Consider the following 17727-nt stretch of genomic DNA (forward strand, 5'->3'; position numbering starts at 1 on the left):
AGCCACAAGCCAGTAGAAGGTAGGAAATAATAAAGATTAGAGCAGAAATAAAGTAGAAACTAAAAAAACAATAGAACAAATCAGTGAAACCAGGAGCCAGTTCTTTGAAAAATCAACAAAATCATAAGCCTTTAGCCAGATTAATAAAAAGAGAGGACTCAAGTAAATAAAATTAGAAATGAAAGGGGAGAAGTAACAACCGAAGCACAGAAATGAAAAAGATTGTAGGAGAATGTTAACCTATGTCCCAGCAAACGAAAGTCCAGGACCAGATGGTTTCACAAGGGGATTCTACCAAACATTTAAAGAAGAGTTAACACCTGTTCTCAAACTATTCCAAAAAATAGAAAAGGAAAACTTCTTAATTTATTCTATGAAGCCAACATTACCCTGATACCAAAGCTAGATAAAGACACTACAAAAAAAGAGAAATACAGGCCAATATCTCTTTCTGAACACAGATGCAAAAATTTTCAACAAAATACTAGCAAACTGAACCCAACAATACATTAAAAATTCATTCACCAGAATCAAGTGGAATTTATTCCTGGGGTGCAAGGGTGGTTCAGTATTCACAAGTCAATCAATGTGATTGATCACATCAATAAAAGAAGGAATAAAAACCAAATGATCATTTTAATGGATGCAGAAAAAGCCTTTTAGAATATAAAACATCCATTCATGATAAAAACCCTCAGCAAAGTGGGATTAGAGGGAACACCTCAACATAATAAAAGCCATAAATGAAAAACCCACAGCTAACATAATATTCAGTGGTGAAAAACCGAGAGCATTTCCCCTAAGGTCAGGAACAAGACAAGGATGTCCACTCTCACCACTCATATTTAACGTAGTACTGAAAGTCCTAGCCACAGTGATCAGAAAAGAGGAAGGAAGAAGTAAAACTTTTTCTATTTGCAGATGACATGATACTATATATGGAAAACCTTAAAGACTCCACCAAAAAGCTATTAGAACTGATAAATGAATTCAGTAAGATTACATGATACCAAATCAACATACAGAAATTCATGGTATTTTTATATACTAATAAGCAACAGAAAGAGAAATTAAGAAAGCAATTCCATTTACAATTGCACCAAAGGTAATAAAATATCTAGGAATAAACTTAACCAAGGAGGTGAAAGACTTGTGTAAAAATATATAAATTATCTTTTATCAATGTTTTATAGTTTATATTTTATATATATATTATATATAGTTTATATATTTATAAACAATATTTATAAACATTGATAAAAAATGTTGCTGTTTCCACACAAACAAGTGGAATGATAATCTGTGCTCATGGATTGGAAGAACAAATATTGTAAAAGTGTCCATACTACACAAATGTATACAATCTACAGATTTAATGTTATCCCTATCAAAATACCAACAACATTTTTCACAGAACTGGAACAAAGAATCCTAAAATTTGTATGGAACCACAAAGACCCCGAATAGCCAGAGCAATTTTGAAAAAGAAAAGCAAAGTTGGAGATGTCACAATTCCAGACTTCAACTTATACTACAAAGCTTTAGTAATCAAAACAAGCATGGTACTAGCACAAAAATAGGCACATAGATCAATGGAACAGAATAGAAAACCAGAGGTAAACTCACAATTATATGGTCAGTTAATCTTCGACAAAGCAGGAAAGAATATCCAGTGGGAAAAAGACAGCCTCTTCAACAAATGGTGTTGAGAAAAGTGGACAGCAACATGCAAAAGAATGAAACTGGCCCACTGGCTTACACCATACATAAAGCTAAATTCAAAATGGATTAAGGACCTAAATGTGAGACATAAAACCCTAAAAATCCTAGAAGAGAGCACAGGCAGTAACTTCTCTGATATCGGACATAGCAACTTTTTTCTAGATATGTCTCCTGAGGCAAGGGAAGCAAAAGCAAAAATAAAGCTATTGGGACTACATCAAATAAAAAGCTTCTGCACAGCAAAGGTAATAATCAACAAAACTAAAAGACGGCCTATGGGATGGGAAAAGATATTTGCAAATGACATATCTGATAAAGGGTTAGTATCCAGAATTATAAAGAACTTCTATAACTTGGTGCCTGAAAAACAACTAATTCAATTTAAAAATGGGCAGACAACATGAACAAACATTTTTCCAAAGAAGACATCCAGATGTCCAACGGACACATGAAAAGATACTCACCATCGGTGATCATCAGGGAACTGCAAAGCAAAACTGCAATGAGCTATCACCTCACACCTGGCAGAATGGCTAAAATCAACAACACAGGAAACAACAGGTGTTGGCAAGGATGTGGAGAAATAGGAATCCTCTTGCACTATTTGTAGGAATGCAAACTGGTGCAGCCATGCTGGAAAACAGTATGGGGATTCCCCAGAAAGTTGAAAATGGAACTACCCTACAACCCAGTACTCACAGTAGTGGGTATTTACCAAATACAGAAACACTAATTCACAGAGACACTACGTGTACCCTCTGTTTATTGCAGCATTATTTACAATAGCTAAATTATGGAAGCAGCCCAAGTGTCCATCAATAGGATAAAGAAGAGGTTTTATACATACACACACATACAAATATACACACAATGGAATATTGAGCCACAAAAAAGAATAAAATCTTGCCATTTGCAACAACATGGTTGGAGCTAGAGAATATAATGCTAAGCAAAATAAGCCAGCTAGAGAAGGACAAATACCATATTATTTTACTCTTATGTGGAATTTAGGAAACAAAACAAATGAGCAAAGGAAAGAAAATGAGAGAGAGACAAACGAAGAAATAGACTCTTAACTACAGAGAACACACTAATGGTTACCAGAGGGTAGGTGGGTGGGGGATGGGTGAAATAGGTGAAGGAGATTAATAGTACACTTATCTTGATAAACACTGAATAATGTTGAATCAGTGTATTATGCACCTGAAACTAATATAACACTGTATGTTAACTATGCTGGAACTAAAATAGAAAACTTAATAGAAGAATTTATTGCGTTATTAAAGAAATGGCTGTCAGCATTTTCTTATAAAGGATAAGATTTTATTTAAATTTTGAAAAACATTATTTCAAATGATAAGGTACTCTCCAGAATGTATTTGTATATTAACAGAATCAGGATGGGTTTTTTTCCTTATTGTCTTTTTCCTTTTATTTTTTAAAGGTGAAAATGCCTCACATTGTGCTCTTTTCTTTAGGTTTATTGTAGGGAGGGAAGAAATTCCCACACATTCTTACTCACCAGAAGCAGCATATGCAAAAGTGGAACAAAAGACAGAGAAACATGAAGAAAAGCCAAGAAGATTGAATATAATTGCTCTAATCAGGAAACTTGTGGATTCAGTGTAAGTTTTTTATCTTGATATTTAGCACACTGTGTTACTGTTTTATATGATATTTGTACTTTGCCAAGGTGTTTTATTTTCTTTTCAGTAATGATATACATATATATCATATCTATCTTTTTTTTTTTTTTTTTTACCAGAAACAGTGCATAGAGTTTTATAAAAGGCACATAATGGCAAGTCAGTGTTATTTATTATTTTTGTCTGGACTATAGACCAACATATGCCTTTAGAATAGATTTATATGAACTTGTAATAGTTTTCTATGTCAAACTAGACACAGTTGCAGGAGGCTAGAATGGGGAACTTTAGGAAACAGGTTAATATGTGCTAATCAAATATTCCAAATGTGGAAAGGAGAAAGAAAAGTTCTGGGGCACATTCAAGAAGATAGAGGAATAATAAGGAGCAAACCTTACATAAATGTTTTTTGTAAGAGTAGAAATTTTCAGGGCTTTGGAAATGGAATAAAACATCTTTATTTGTATATTATACAAAGAAGTCTGAATTTCATACAAATAGTATTTGTTTTTTTTTTTAACTTTGTCCTTTTTTTGTTGTTGTGATGTTAGTCACCATACAATACGTCATTAGTTTTTGATGTAGTGATCCACGATCCATTGTTTTCGTATAACATCCAGAGCTCCATGCAATATGTGCCCTCCTTAATACTCATCACTGGGCTATTTCAAGTATAGGAATTATACTTCTATATAATATTAAAATACATCTATAATTAATAGAAAATTTAGTGATTTAAAATTAGAACATCAGTTAATAAAAATAATCTTTGTAGTGATATTTTAGAGAGTGTTGAATGAATAGCCAATATAGAAAGTTAAGGATCAGTTATGGGAAGCTGAAGCCATAAATCAGACCTTAGACTCTCATTTCACCCCTGCTGGCTTTGTGACTTTGGGCAAGTGATTTAACCACTCTGGACCCTAAAGTCCTCATCTGTTAACTTGGGTTAATGATCTCTGTTACGGAGTGTTGCGTCCATTAATGAAATAACATGTGAGTTGCCTCACGTACATGAGCACAGAGTAGGTGCTCAAAATTTTTACTGTATTTAAAGACTTTGTCTTCATTTTAGTATACAGCACATACAGAAGGTAAGAGGGAGGGAAGGAATAACAGATGGCAGGAATAATTGTGGTAGTAAACTTTTTAAAAAAATTTATGTATATCCTTTTTTTTTATCATGATAAGTGCACTCCTTAATCCCCATCACCTGTTTCACCCATATCCCTAACTACCTCCCCTTTGATAATCAGCAGTTTGTTCTCTGTAGTTAAGAGTCTGTTTCTTGATTAGTTTCTCTCTTTCTTTTTTTTTTTCCCTTTGCTCATTTGTTTCCTAAATTCCACATATGAGTAATATGGTTGAATATTACTGTGTGTGTGTGTGTGTGTGTGTGTGTGTATACCACCTCTTCTTTATCCATTCATTGATTGAAATGGGCTGCTTCCATAATTTGGCTATTGTAAATAATGTTGCAATAAACATAGAGATGCATATGTCCGTTTGAATTAGTGTTTTGTGATTTTTGGGTAAATAGCCACTAGTGAGATTGGTAATGAACTTCTTAATTCTTAAGCAAGTTCAAAATAGTTACTGATCACCTGAGTGAAGAAAAGAGACAAGGAATCCCTATTCATGGAAATCATGTCACCATGAATCAGAGGGGAATGTGGAGATGGGAATGCAGAGAATGTATTATGTGGGTGAATGATGCCTTGGGTATCAGAACTAATCAGGTCATGGCAGAACTTGTCAGACTTGCCTCCGTGAGTCCACTGCTGTGGAAGCAGATACAGGGTAATACATAAGCAGAGCAAATAAGACAGGAGATGGGGAGTCCAGGTTTTGAGAAGTTTTAATAAGACTGAGGGAAGATTGGGCGCCTGGGTGGCTCAGTTGGTTAAGCGACTGCCTTCCGCTCAGGTCATGATCCTGGAGTCCCGGGATCGAGTCCCGCATCGGGCTCCCTGCTCAGCAGGGAGTCTGCTTCTCCCTCTGACCCTCCTCCCTCTCATGCTCTCTGTCTCTCATTCTCTCTCTCGCAAATAAATAAATAAAATCTTTAAAAAAAAAAAAAAAAAAAGACTGAGGGAAGATTAAATGACAGTATAGCTGATACCAGAATTGAACTTCACTAGCAAAGAGAGTTTAACGATTTCTGTGTAGTTCCAGTAGCACTGGCTGAGGAATGCCTTTGAAGAGGACACTTAGAAGTATGAAGAGTGATGGTTTACACATGGCCACCCCTCTCTGATTTACCTCTTTTAGGTCCCAGCTTTAATCCCTCAACTTCACATGGCCAGTAATGTCCCATCATTCTGATGACATAAGGGCTACGGGCAGCAGGAATCCCTGCTGTCTCCCTTGTCTGTGAAGGGCTACACGTATACGCCAGCTGTGGTGCAGAATTGGATTTCCGAAAGGGTTTTGCTAATCAGTTTGTAAATGGAATTAGAGAGGTGTGGAGCCAGAATATCACTCTACACATTATTGTTACAAACAAGAAACTTCATGTGTTCCAACCATGAGATAATTAATTAACTGCAGTCTGCAAGAATTACAAAGACTAGTCATTTTGGAACATGAACACTTCATAGAGAAAGGGGGAGAGCCAGACCCCGTTAGATATTTTACTTACTTTTTTACGCCTCAAGTGAATATATAGTCCTGGAGTCAGCATACCAAATAATTAAAAATCTATGTGTCTTGAACAGTAGCCCCCCCCAGCAGAAACATTTACCAAACACCAGAGGACCAAGTGGTTTGCATTTAAATCACAAATAACCTACTTTTGAATTCCCACATGATCTATTACTCTATTTATTTTAAAAACTGAATTTTGAATTCTAATACCGTATCATGTTTCTTTTCCAGATGTTTTCTCTCAAATATAATTAAGTATAAATTCCTGTAACATGAGCACTTTCTCATTATGATTGTTGCTCAAGTACTGACTTCATGGGTGACTTATGACCGTTATACTCTACAGTAAGCAACTTAAAGCTTCCAAAAGATTTGGCAGAGTATAGAGATAATATATTACATATTTTTCATATTTAGTCACAAATATTTACCAATGTTTTTTCTGTTCTGCATTTAAGTATTTTGACTGCAGTCACATATTTTATGCACTGTGTCAAATGGTGAACTGAAAAGAAAAAAAAATCTGTTATCTTTGCTTTTTTATGTCCTAAGAAACCAAAAGATGCATGCATTAGAAACAAGTAGGTAATGTTTTCTCCTTTTTTGGTTAGAGAGTTTTAAGCACATCTACACACATACACATCATTTATTATTTTTGTCTTATTTCAGATGTAAGCATGGACCAAGGCATAGGTGTTGCAAACACTATGAAGATAATTGCATCTCTTATTGCATTAAAGTAAGTATATAAAAGTATCACTGTTAGCTATGGGGAATATATATAGAAATAACTTTTTAAAGATTGTATTTATCTGAGAGAGAGAAAAAGCATGAGTGGGGGGAGGGGCAGAGGGAGAGGGACAAGTAGACTCCCTACTGAGCACAGAGCCAGATGCTGGGCTTAATCCAGGACCTGAGATCATGACCTGAGCCAAAGTCAGACACTCAACTGTCTGAGCCACCCAGGCATGCCCCATATAGAAATAACTTTTGAATTAAAGCATGATTTCAAAGTAAATGGAAAAATAGACAGTAATTGCTATCATTCTTTGCATTTGACTTGAAGAATGAGAAATTTGTGAAAAATAGATAACAATTTAGCTTTTAGTATTCATTTACCAGATCCTTGGTTAATTAATTTTAAAATTCGCTTATTTAAAAATTAGTGAAGGGGTGCCTGTGTGACTCAGTCAGTTAAGCGTCTGCCTTCAGCTCAGGTCATGATCCCAGGGTCCTGGGATCAAGCCCCGTTTCGGGCTCCCTGCTCAGTGGGAGTCTGCTTCTTGCCCTTCCTCTCCCTCTGCCCCCTCCCCTGCTCATGTTCTCTCTTTCTGTCTCAAATAAATAAAATCGTATAAAAAAAATTAGTATAAAACTTTTAAAGTAGAAGAGAAGGTGAAGCAACAACAGCAAAAAAGACAGAAAAATAAAGTTATTAAAATTTATATGTTGTAATGTGTTCTCATTAGAATGCGTGCTAGAACAAGGTCCCTGGGGTATGCTGTCTACTAGTGGATCAGCAGTCATACACATACCTGTGCGCAATCTGATACAGTGGCATTTGGTGTTGGACTTGTAAAGCTGTTACATTTTTGAAGGCATGGAGGTTACTGGAGCATGTTCACAGTTGCTCTACATGAAGGAAGTTAGCTGTGCCCACTGGCATAAATTCCTCCCTCCCTAGTATATTTGTGTACTAGAATGTCTCTGCTCACACCCGTCCCCCGTTCTGTGCTTGCCGTCCTTCCATCCTCCATCACCACCACCTCTGGGGAGGAAGTCATTTTCATTGTAGTTAGTCTGGTTCAGGTGGCACCACCTGCCACAAATTCTCTAGTTTTGGCTGTCACAATCCTGATGCTTTAAAAAGTTTGTTTTTCCTTTATAATATCTGATCCCCACTCAGTTGATGATGGGAAGTTGTACAGCACCCCCAGCAGTCATTTTGAGGAAGAGGGACTGTATCACATTTTGCTTCTGAATGTGAATGCCCGTGGTCTAATATTGATGGTGGCATATACCCAAGCTAACACTTACCTTAGAGTCCCTGAAGATATGAGCAGAGGTTAAAGCAGTATTTTTTCATTTGTGCAGTAGTTTCTGAAACACTCCTTCCAAATCTGATTTCCTGCCCCACTTGTACAATGGCGGGGGGGGCGGGCAGCAATGTTGCTGGCAGGCCTCAAGATCTGCCAGCTCCCAGGCAGGAGTTACGCCCTCCAAATGGACGTAATTCTGATTTAAGGGGAGACTTCAGGAGGGGAACTAAGAGAACTATTCTGATTAAATCGGAGGTATTTGAGAAAGTTTGGAAAGAGGGCAAGTGATATTTAAAAAAAAATTAGAAAAGGAGAATTACTGAGGAAGGAAAACATCTAGTCATTGTATCAAAATGTGTACCAGTCCTATAAACTTGGCAATTTATGTATAAATTGGAATATTGTCCATGAATGTAAAATTATTTGGAGACCTGTAGGTGAGGAATTTACACTACAAATATAGTAAAATACTTTGACAGTGCACCTCATTATTCTATCAGCTCAGTTATACCACATGTTAAATCACATCCCTGAGTAAATATTCATATGAATTAGCCTTCCCTGCAGCTCACTATGCTCCATTTATCCTTTTTGTTGGTTCCTTGTGCCAATCTCTGTTTTGTCTTTGTGCTTTCTGCCCAAGCTATCTGAAATGTTTTTCTCATGCTAGCTCCTTCTCTTTTCTGTTTAAATGTCACATCCTCTTTCACTTCCCCTTACCACCTAATTTAATATCGGCTGCCTCTTATTTCCCTTCTAGAGTCTTATTTCCTACACAACACTTAACTGTAATCTGTAATTATTTTATTTATGTACTTACTTATTTGCTCTTTCTCTAATGAGCGTGAAGCTCTGTGAAGGCAAAAACTTTGTGTCCTCTTCACCACTCTGTCCCCAGCATCTAGTGTAGTGGTTGGCACATGAGAGGCCTTCAGTGAATGTTTTCTGAATACGTGAAAGGGTGAATGGATGGAAGGATGAATGGATCTCTTGAAAATAGCATGGAAAGATTGAACAGGAGTGTGATCCTTGAATCTTTAGATTAATATTGTTAAGATTATTAATGGCAAGATAAAGTGTGAACACTTCATGCATTAAACATATACTGGGCAGTTTCAGTTAAGCAAATGCACGGTAATTTATGCTGATTGGTCAGACAATTTAATTTTCATGTTTTAACCAGGTATTAAATAGTTTCAGGTAAATTAATGAATGTTTCTTCATAGTAATTCAGTTTTTTTCTAAAAAAGAAGGCTGCTCTCTGAAAGATACAAACCTGACCTTTGGAACTTAGCAGGAATGTAGACATTTTTCCATCCCACTGGTGGTGAGAGAGGAGGAGGATGGGAGACTGGTATTACAATGTATTGGTTGAATCATGTGAAATACTGTTCTTTTATATAACATTAGCTTTTGTGGTAATTGGAATTTTTCAGTCTCTCAGTATGAAGTGACATTTAAACTTCATTACCCTAAATACTGAAATGAAATTGACCAACAGTAGTCATCCTCTCTGTTCCCTTTTGCCCTATAGATAGTTGCAGGTAATATGGAAAAATGTTGGCAGCAAGTATGCCTTTGTAGTGGATTTGCTTTTTCGAGTTTTGTTTAGTATACTTTAAAGCTACCATTTCTTAGAGATGTTTTAGCCTGACACTGGTGAGCATAGAAATAAAAACCTAGGTATAGTTATTTTTTTTTCCTGGAGAATTCTTTTAACCCGATCATTTAAAAAATTGATATTAAAGGTCTAAAAGTAAAATTATTTTTCTGTCAAAAGAATTCCTATTTATAGTAATGATTAAGAAGAGTTCTCTGTTAAAATTTCTGAAAAGCATTTTGGTTTTTTTTGGAATTTCAGTGCTTTTGTTCCTAAAATTCAGTTATGGTTTAGAGAATTATAAATCCTATGTTAACAATGTTAACAAAATGTCAAGAAATGGAAGTTTGGTGCATAGACAAGCTTGGCCAGTGCTTAGACAAGCTTGGCCAGTGCTTTTGAGCCTTTCAAGTTTTTGAAAATCAAAGATGAAGTATAGTCACTGAAAAATTTTACTCTTATTTTAAGGTAACTGTTTTAAAATTGAGGTCTTTAAGGCTTAATTTTGAAAATACTTTGATATAAACTGGGGTTATTTATTTATTTGGAATTCTGTTTTGATTCTACGACAGTAAAATTTATATCTGACAGACTTAGAAATTTGGGTGTAAATCAGAATTTATCCCAATTTTCTCTAGGGTTTCATCAGAATGTTTAGCGTGGGATACTTGATCCAGTGCTGCCTCAGAATCCCCTCTGCATTCAGGCATCTGTTTACACAGCCATCCCGGCTATTTTCTCTCTTCTACAATAAAGAAAACTTCCAGCTCGGAGCTTTTCTGGGCTCTTTTGTTAGTATATACAAGGTAAGGCTTTCAGAAGAGGGAGGAAAATGGGAAATAAATAACATGGCTATTATTAGAATGAGATACGGCCTTTACCCATCTCTCATTTTTTAAATACTTCTTTCTGTTGTATTCATAAATAACGTCTCCAAATATACACAACATATTAGGAATTGAGGTTGGAGAAATTTCTTCTTTTAAAATACTACTTAATGTGCTTGAAAGTGTAGACATATTTACATTTATACATAATAAAGATTCTCAAAGACTTTTTTTTTTCAATAATGTAGACACTGAAAAAATAAAACTTTTTGATATTTCTAACATCAAAAGTGGTATTAATATATCTGGTCTGTTTGTATTTCTTAATCATACTTGCTGCCTGCTTATTAATTTAAACATATTTCAGACCCTTCTAGCTGATATCAACACTTGAGCCAGTAAAAATTTTCTTTTGTAACTTATATAAGCAATGACTTATGATTTTTCTTTGTCCTACTCACTATTCCTACTGCACTCTCCCAAAGAACCATAGTGAACATTCTTCCACCCCTTTCTGTATGTTCCTATAAACATACCCACGCGAGTATAAGTGCACACCTAAACACTTATGTAGGGATCATCCATGACACAGTACTCTGAAATTTTAAGTAATGGTGTTTTAATGGGAGTCACTCATATATAAATCATATTACCTTTTATTAACCATCAAAAATCTAGATTCTAAATCTAAATGTAGATTCCAGATGGTAAAATGTGTTAACTAAGGGTAATTGTATGCATATACACACACTTGTTCTTAAACTAAAAAAAATTAATACTGGGAAACTTGAATTCTGGAGTCATTTTGGGTAAGATAGTTATGTATCATTTTATGTAAAAGTTTACTTATAAAAGGTAGGTATGGGGGAAGTATTTTGAAATGGACAGGAGAACAGGGGTAACAAATGACAAACTATAGTTAATTACTTGTTATGAAATATTACTAATATTGAAAGTATTTTCAATATGGTGTGACTAGGAAACATTACTGATGTGTTTGAATACTCAAGAGTTAATAGGACAGAATATTGGCAGTTATGTTTATATTCATTTTCTTTTTCATTTCTCCTGTCATAGAGTTTGTATTTATTCTTAACATAAGCTCTTAAGTGTTACATGTAGATTATCTCCAACATTTTTATCCCGGGTTGGTTATTCTCCACCATCCAGCATATCTCAGAGCAAGATATTGATTATATTTGATATATAGTTTTTCTATTCTTTTACTTCAGTCTTTCTGTGTCTTCAATTTAAAGGTTGATTTCTTTTAGATGACATGTATTTGGTTCTTCCTTTTTTATATAGTTTGATAATCTCTATTAATTGGTATGTTTAGACTGTTCACATTTAATGTACTTTTTGATATAGTTTAGTTTAAAGCTAACTTCTTGCTAGTTGTTTTGTATTTGTTCCCCCCCCCCTTTTTTTCTTTTTCTGCCTCCTGGATTTTTTTTTTAATTTCTATATTTTATTTTTATTAATTTTTAATATTTTTTGTATTCATTCTTCACGTTTGGCTTACTATTTATACTTCTTTTTAAATTTGGTGAATGCCTTAACATTTATAATAAACATTTTAAATCTGTCAGTCAATTTTTTCAAATATTATACCACTTCATGTATAGTGTAAGAATCGTACAACACTATACTTCAGATTCCTCCTTCTCATCCTTTGTGGTATACATTTATCTTTTCATGTGTTATAACCTCCTCAATACATTGTTACCATTTTTGTTCTAGACCAGGAGTCAGAAAATGTTTTCTGTAAAGGGCCAGATGATAAGTGTTTTAAACTTTACGGACAGTATTTGGTCTCTGTCACGGCTACTCAGCTCTGCAGTTGTAGTGTGAAAGCAGCCATAGACAATATATAAATCAACGAGCATAGCTATATTCTAAGAAAACTATCAGACTTTAATTAGAATTTCATAAGATTTTGACCTGTCACAGCATATTATTCTTTTATTTATTTCATCCATCGAGAAGTATAAAAACATTCTTAGCTCATGAACCATACAAAAACAGGTGACAGGTCAGATTTGGCTAGTGGGCCATAGTTTTCTGACCACTGATTGAGAGTTAATTTATTTTTATAGAAATAGACAATATTAAAAAATGTCTTCTAAATTTATCTTCATTTTGCCATCTTCAGAGCTCCTCATTTCTTTTTACAGATCTAAACTGGTATTATATTCCTTTGGCCTGCAAAATGACCTTTAACATTTCTGGTAATGTAGGTCTGTAGGTGATGAATTTTCTCAGTGTTTATCCACTCAAAAAGTCTTTATTTCATCTTCATATTGAAAAATATTTTCTCTGAGGATAGAATTCTGGCTTAGATTTGTAGTTTACCCAACTTTTCTCCTTGTTAGAGTGGGAGTGATTCTGCATCTAGGCAAGGTAGAATTTATGCTTTCATTTTGAAAAACCATGACAACAAAAATATTATGTATAATTTCTTAATAGAGTCTATGCAGAACAATAACTTTATAGTAGGTTATTGTTGATAATTTTCCCGATCATGTATTTAGTTTGAGTTAGATAGGATCACCAGTTTGCCTCCACAGTCAGCTAGTGACTCACTCATTATAGATGTTACATGCACCTTTTCTAGAAATGAAACAACTGAAGTCATTGCATTTTCTTCTTGATACAGGGTACTAGTTGCTTCCTGCGCTGGGTCAGAAACCTGGATGATGAACTGCATGCTATTATAGCTGGTAAAGCAATGATAAAACAGAGTTATTATTATTGTATCAATCAGTGACAGGAATGATGCAGCAATAGTTTCCAAATTCATCTGATTTCTATGTAACTCTTTCTCTGGAATACAGTCTCTATTGAGGCACTAATCCAAACATTTTATATTTGCAAAGTTTAACCTATCAAGGCATTCTTGCCATCAGGTGTTTTGAATTGGCAGTATAGTGATTTGGGTATCTGCCCTGCTACAGGCCAGAAATCCTGGGGAATGTGTCATAATAGAACATAAAACTTAAAAACTTTGTGACTAATGGAAAGGCAGTTCTATTTCTCAAAGTATTCTGTTTTTGCCATGGGCATGTGACATATAGTTTAATAAAATATATTTTTTATTTTTTAGAAACTTAATTTCATAAAAATTAAAACGTAAGATTAACATTTTCTACAAGTTGCAACATACATGCTACTTAAGTTAAATTGACAATTTTCAGATATTTATTAGCAATATACCTGCTAGCAGTATTTCAGGCCTCCCCCTGCCTTTGTCTTCCATTTATAGAACAAAGACACTACTATGGAGAGAAGTGTGATGATAGCACTAAAAGTAATTTGAGCTGTTAAAAGAATAGATTAATAAATATTTCCACTTAGAAATGATATCAGTAGCCTTTAAAAATTATTTTTGAAAATCATTATATTTGTCAGGACAACTGTTGTTTTTAAAGTTAAATTTAGAATGTAAAGTTTATTTTAATATGCATATTAGAATTGTGTTCCTAACTCTGAAGGTCCATTTCTTAATTTAAAAATATATGATACCCATAAACTTACCCCATTTTAATGTCAAGTCTATTCCTGTCCTTGATTTTGTATAACAAAAGGCAGTGCTGCAGATCAGTTCTGTCTTACTTTAAGTGAATTGACATTTCTGAGTGACTTAACTAACAAATACTTCAAGATTTGATGTTTTGCTTTACTTGTTTCAGGATTTTTGGCAGGAGTATCAATGATGTTTTATAAAAGTACAACAATTTCCATGTATTTAGCTTCCAAATTGGTGGAGGTAAGCAAACATTTCTATGTATGTATATTTCCAAAGGATATAGAGCTTTTCTAGCTGGTTTAGCAGCAAATATATATCCCAATTTACAAGAGCAAGTCAGTTTTATAAAAGTATTTACAAAGTCAGTTCTCCCATTTTTTCTTCTTTCTTTATGTATTTTGTTTTCAAATATATACAAGTGTAGAAAGAATAAAGTAACTAACCCTCATGTACCCATTATACAGCTTCAACAGTTAATAGCATTTGACCAATCTCATTCCATCTCGACTGCCCCAACCTCAGAAGTACTGAATTTTTTTGAAGCAAATCCCAGACATATATCACTTCTTCCAACTCAGGATTAAAGACTCCTTAAAAACAAACAGATCAATAGTACTACCAAAGTATAATCAAATTACCATTTTCATATATTTAAAAAACCTCATAATTCTTTAATATTAATATGTATACAGTTAGAGCTTATATTGTCACTGATTGTCAAACAGATGTCTTTTTGCAATCTCTGTTTTAATTGGATCCAAAGTCTCTTAATAGCAACTCTCCTTCCCCACCTCTTTCTTTTCCTTGCCATTTATTTGTTAAAGATCTAGGTTATTAGTTCTGTGGAATTCCCACATTCTGGATTTTGCAGATTGTCTCCTTACTGGTGGTGTTAACATGTTTCTTTAACCCACATATTTCCTGTAAACTATTAATTAGATCTAGAGGCTTAAGCAATTCAGGTTCAATTTTTAGGATGTGGAGGGGGACAGAAATAGCTCACAATTAATGTGTGTATGAATTCCCATTGCATCGTATTAGGAAGCACAGAAATGTCTGGTTGTCTGCCTTTTTGTGATGCTAAGATTGATCAGTGGGCTCAGTATTAATAGAGCTAATATAAATATTAAAAAAAAAAGAGCTAACATAAGACTCCCTATTAGGCTTTCACTTAATTGCTTTAGCAGCCATTAATAATCATTGCCAGGGTTTATTATTTCATTGAGAGTTGCAAAATGGTCAGTTGTTTCTTCTTAGTACTTATTAGTGGGAATTCTTTTTAAAAAGAACTTTCCCTTTTCAACTGGTTACTCTGAAATAGTTTGCTCACAAAGTGAAAATAAAATGCTTGATTACTTCTCTTTATTTCCTGGTGTTCAGAATGAATTAGTTTCTAGCATTCTGCAAAATTGACCTATGAGTCTTTATTTTCAAGTGTCATTATGAAGACGTGAATTTTAACATATTTGGTTTGTTTTGACCCAATCATTGCAGTCATTGCCCTAATTTTGACCACGAGAGCCTCTGCAAGTTGCTCCTGTTTCTTTTTTACATAATGCCTGTATCTCTGGTAGCTTTCTTGCTTTGTGATAAAACGAGATGTTCCAGGCTCATCTTGGACATTTCCTGCCCCAGGCACAGAATCAGCCTTTTCTCCAATAACCACTAGTTTCTTTTGGTGGGAAATGGTATTTAGAGGCTTCAATTTGGGTGCTAGAAGTTTCTTGATCCCCAGCTAGCCAAGGTTTCTTGGCCTTTCCAGTGAACAGAGCTAGAGAATCCTTCCCTCCCCCAACACCCTTTTTTTTAGAGAAAGAGAAAATAATGAGCATATTGATATTTCCAATTAAAAGTTAAGATTGCAGATTTTTATTTAACTTGTTTGATTTTCTAAAAATTTTACCTCACTGAAAATCTGTGTCCCTAATGACATTAAGGGAATTACATATTTGCTTTATTCAAGTGTGTGTGTGTGTGTGTGTGTGTGTGAGAGAGAGAGTTTGATATTTTTCTCAGTGCAATTGGAAGTCATTGGAGAGTTTTAATCATGGAAATGAAATTATTTAATTCGCATTTTAAGAAGACAAAAACATTCTGGCCATTATATAAGGAATAGACTAGAGGCAAGACTGGAGGCTGGGAGAACAGTTAGTCTCAAGCAGGAGATGGTGGCTTGTAGAGATGGAGAGAAATACACAAATTTGCTGTATGTTTAGGAGATAGATTTGACAAGGCTTGCTAATGGAGAGGAAAAGGAGAGTGAGAGAAAGAACATATCCCCAAGCTAGCAAAGATACATTCTTTGACACGGGAAATCCAGTATCAAGATCTAGTTTGTAAAAAATGTGTTTTATAGCTGCTTCTTCCCTAAATGGCTAGAGTTTTTTAAGCCAAGTGGTGGTGTAGCTGTGTTCTTATATCAACAGGCCGTATTTGATCTTGGCAAAAGAAACTGGGTATAAAGTGTGCTGATAAGAATTTTTTTTTAGGGCGCCTGGGTGGCTCAGTTGGTTAAGCGACTGCCTTCGGCTCAGGTCATGATCCTGGAGTCCCGGGATGGAGTCCCGCGAGCAGGGAGCCTGCTTCTCCCTCTGACCCTCCCCCCTCTCATGTGCTCTCTCATTCTCTCTCTCTCAAATAAATAAATAAAATCTTTAAAAAAAATAAAAAATTAAAAAAAAAAGAATTTTTTTTAATTCAGAAAATTACAAATTTATTAATTTTTTAAAGATTTTTTTATTTATTTGACAGAGACACAGCGAGAGAGGAAACACAAACAGGGAGAATGGGAGAGGGAGAAGCAGGCTTCCCACCGAACAGGGAGCCCGATGTGGGGCTCAATACCAGGACCCTGGGATCATGACCTGAGCCGAAGGCAGATGCTTAACGACTGAGCCACCCAGGTGCCCCAGAAAATTACAAATTTAAACTTACTGTGTCCTTTGTGGAATTAATGACTATGGTGTAATAGGCAATCATTTTTCTATGATTGAAGTTAATTTTATATTAAAATGCATTAATATAATAATGAATATTAAATAAAAGTCAGCTGACTAGACAACTTTTTTCTTGGAAAAAATTATTTCCAAGATGTATTTATTGAATATTTATTATGTTCCCATTACTGTACTAGGTGCTGATAAGCATATAGAAGTATAGGATATGGTACCCCCCTTCATTAACTTAGAATCTGGTTCAATAGATAAGTTTTATTATAAGAAATTAGGAAAACAGTTATTCCATATATCAAGAGATACCTGTTTCACATGTTTCTATGATACCATTCTACCACATCTGAATTTCATTTTTGTCAACATGAATACACAATATACCTGTACCTTGTAATATACTGTATAGTATTTTCAAAATAGTGGCCCATGTATATGTTCCTTCCTAAGTAGATTATAACTCTTTGTACATTATCTTACAGATTGAAGTTAATTTTTTATTAAAATGCTGTTATTATATAATGAATTTTAAATAAAAAAAACAGCTGTATAGACAACTTTTTTGGGGAAAAATTATTTCATGTTCTTTCATTCATGGACCACCCATGTCTTCTTGAACCTTCCTCCACCTGATTGTGACATGGTTTTCCACTTCTCTTACGAGTTCTGCTTTAGCTTTCCCATGTTTCAGAGAAACCATTGTCATGAATTACTCCATGTTCTATCCATATAAATTGGCTGGTCCTTCCCCATATGTACCATGTGCTTTCACC

General features: G+C 34.6%; 1 protein-coding gene across 2 annotated transcripts in view; it reads left to right on the plus strand.

Moving 5' to 3' along the window:
* TMEM135 (transmembrane protein 135) overlaps positions 1-17727 on the plus strand; it is a 285580-nt gene that overhangs the window by 263214 nt on the left and 4639 nt on the right. For both annotated transcript variants that reach the window (XM_044919211.1, XM_044919212.1), the window contains 5 exons: positions 3201-3347; positions 6684-6753; positions 10292-10459; positions 13137-13200; positions 14170-14246. In XM_044919211.1, the coding sequence (XP_044775146.1) occupies positions 3201-3347; positions 6684-6753; positions 10292-10459; positions 13137-13200; positions 14170-14246 (526 nt within the window). The remainder of the gene's footprint in view (positions 1-3200; positions 3348-6683; positions 6754-10291; positions 10460-13136; positions 13201-14169; positions 14247-17727) is intronic.

Source organism: Neomonachus schauinslandi, chromosome 11 (genome assembly GCF_002201575.2).
Source record: "Neomonachus schauinslandi chromosome 11, ASM220157v2, whole genome shotgun sequence".
Taxonomy (NCBI): domain Eukaryota; kingdom Metazoa; phylum Chordata; class Mammalia; order Carnivora; family Phocidae; genus Neomonachus; species Neomonachus schauinslandi.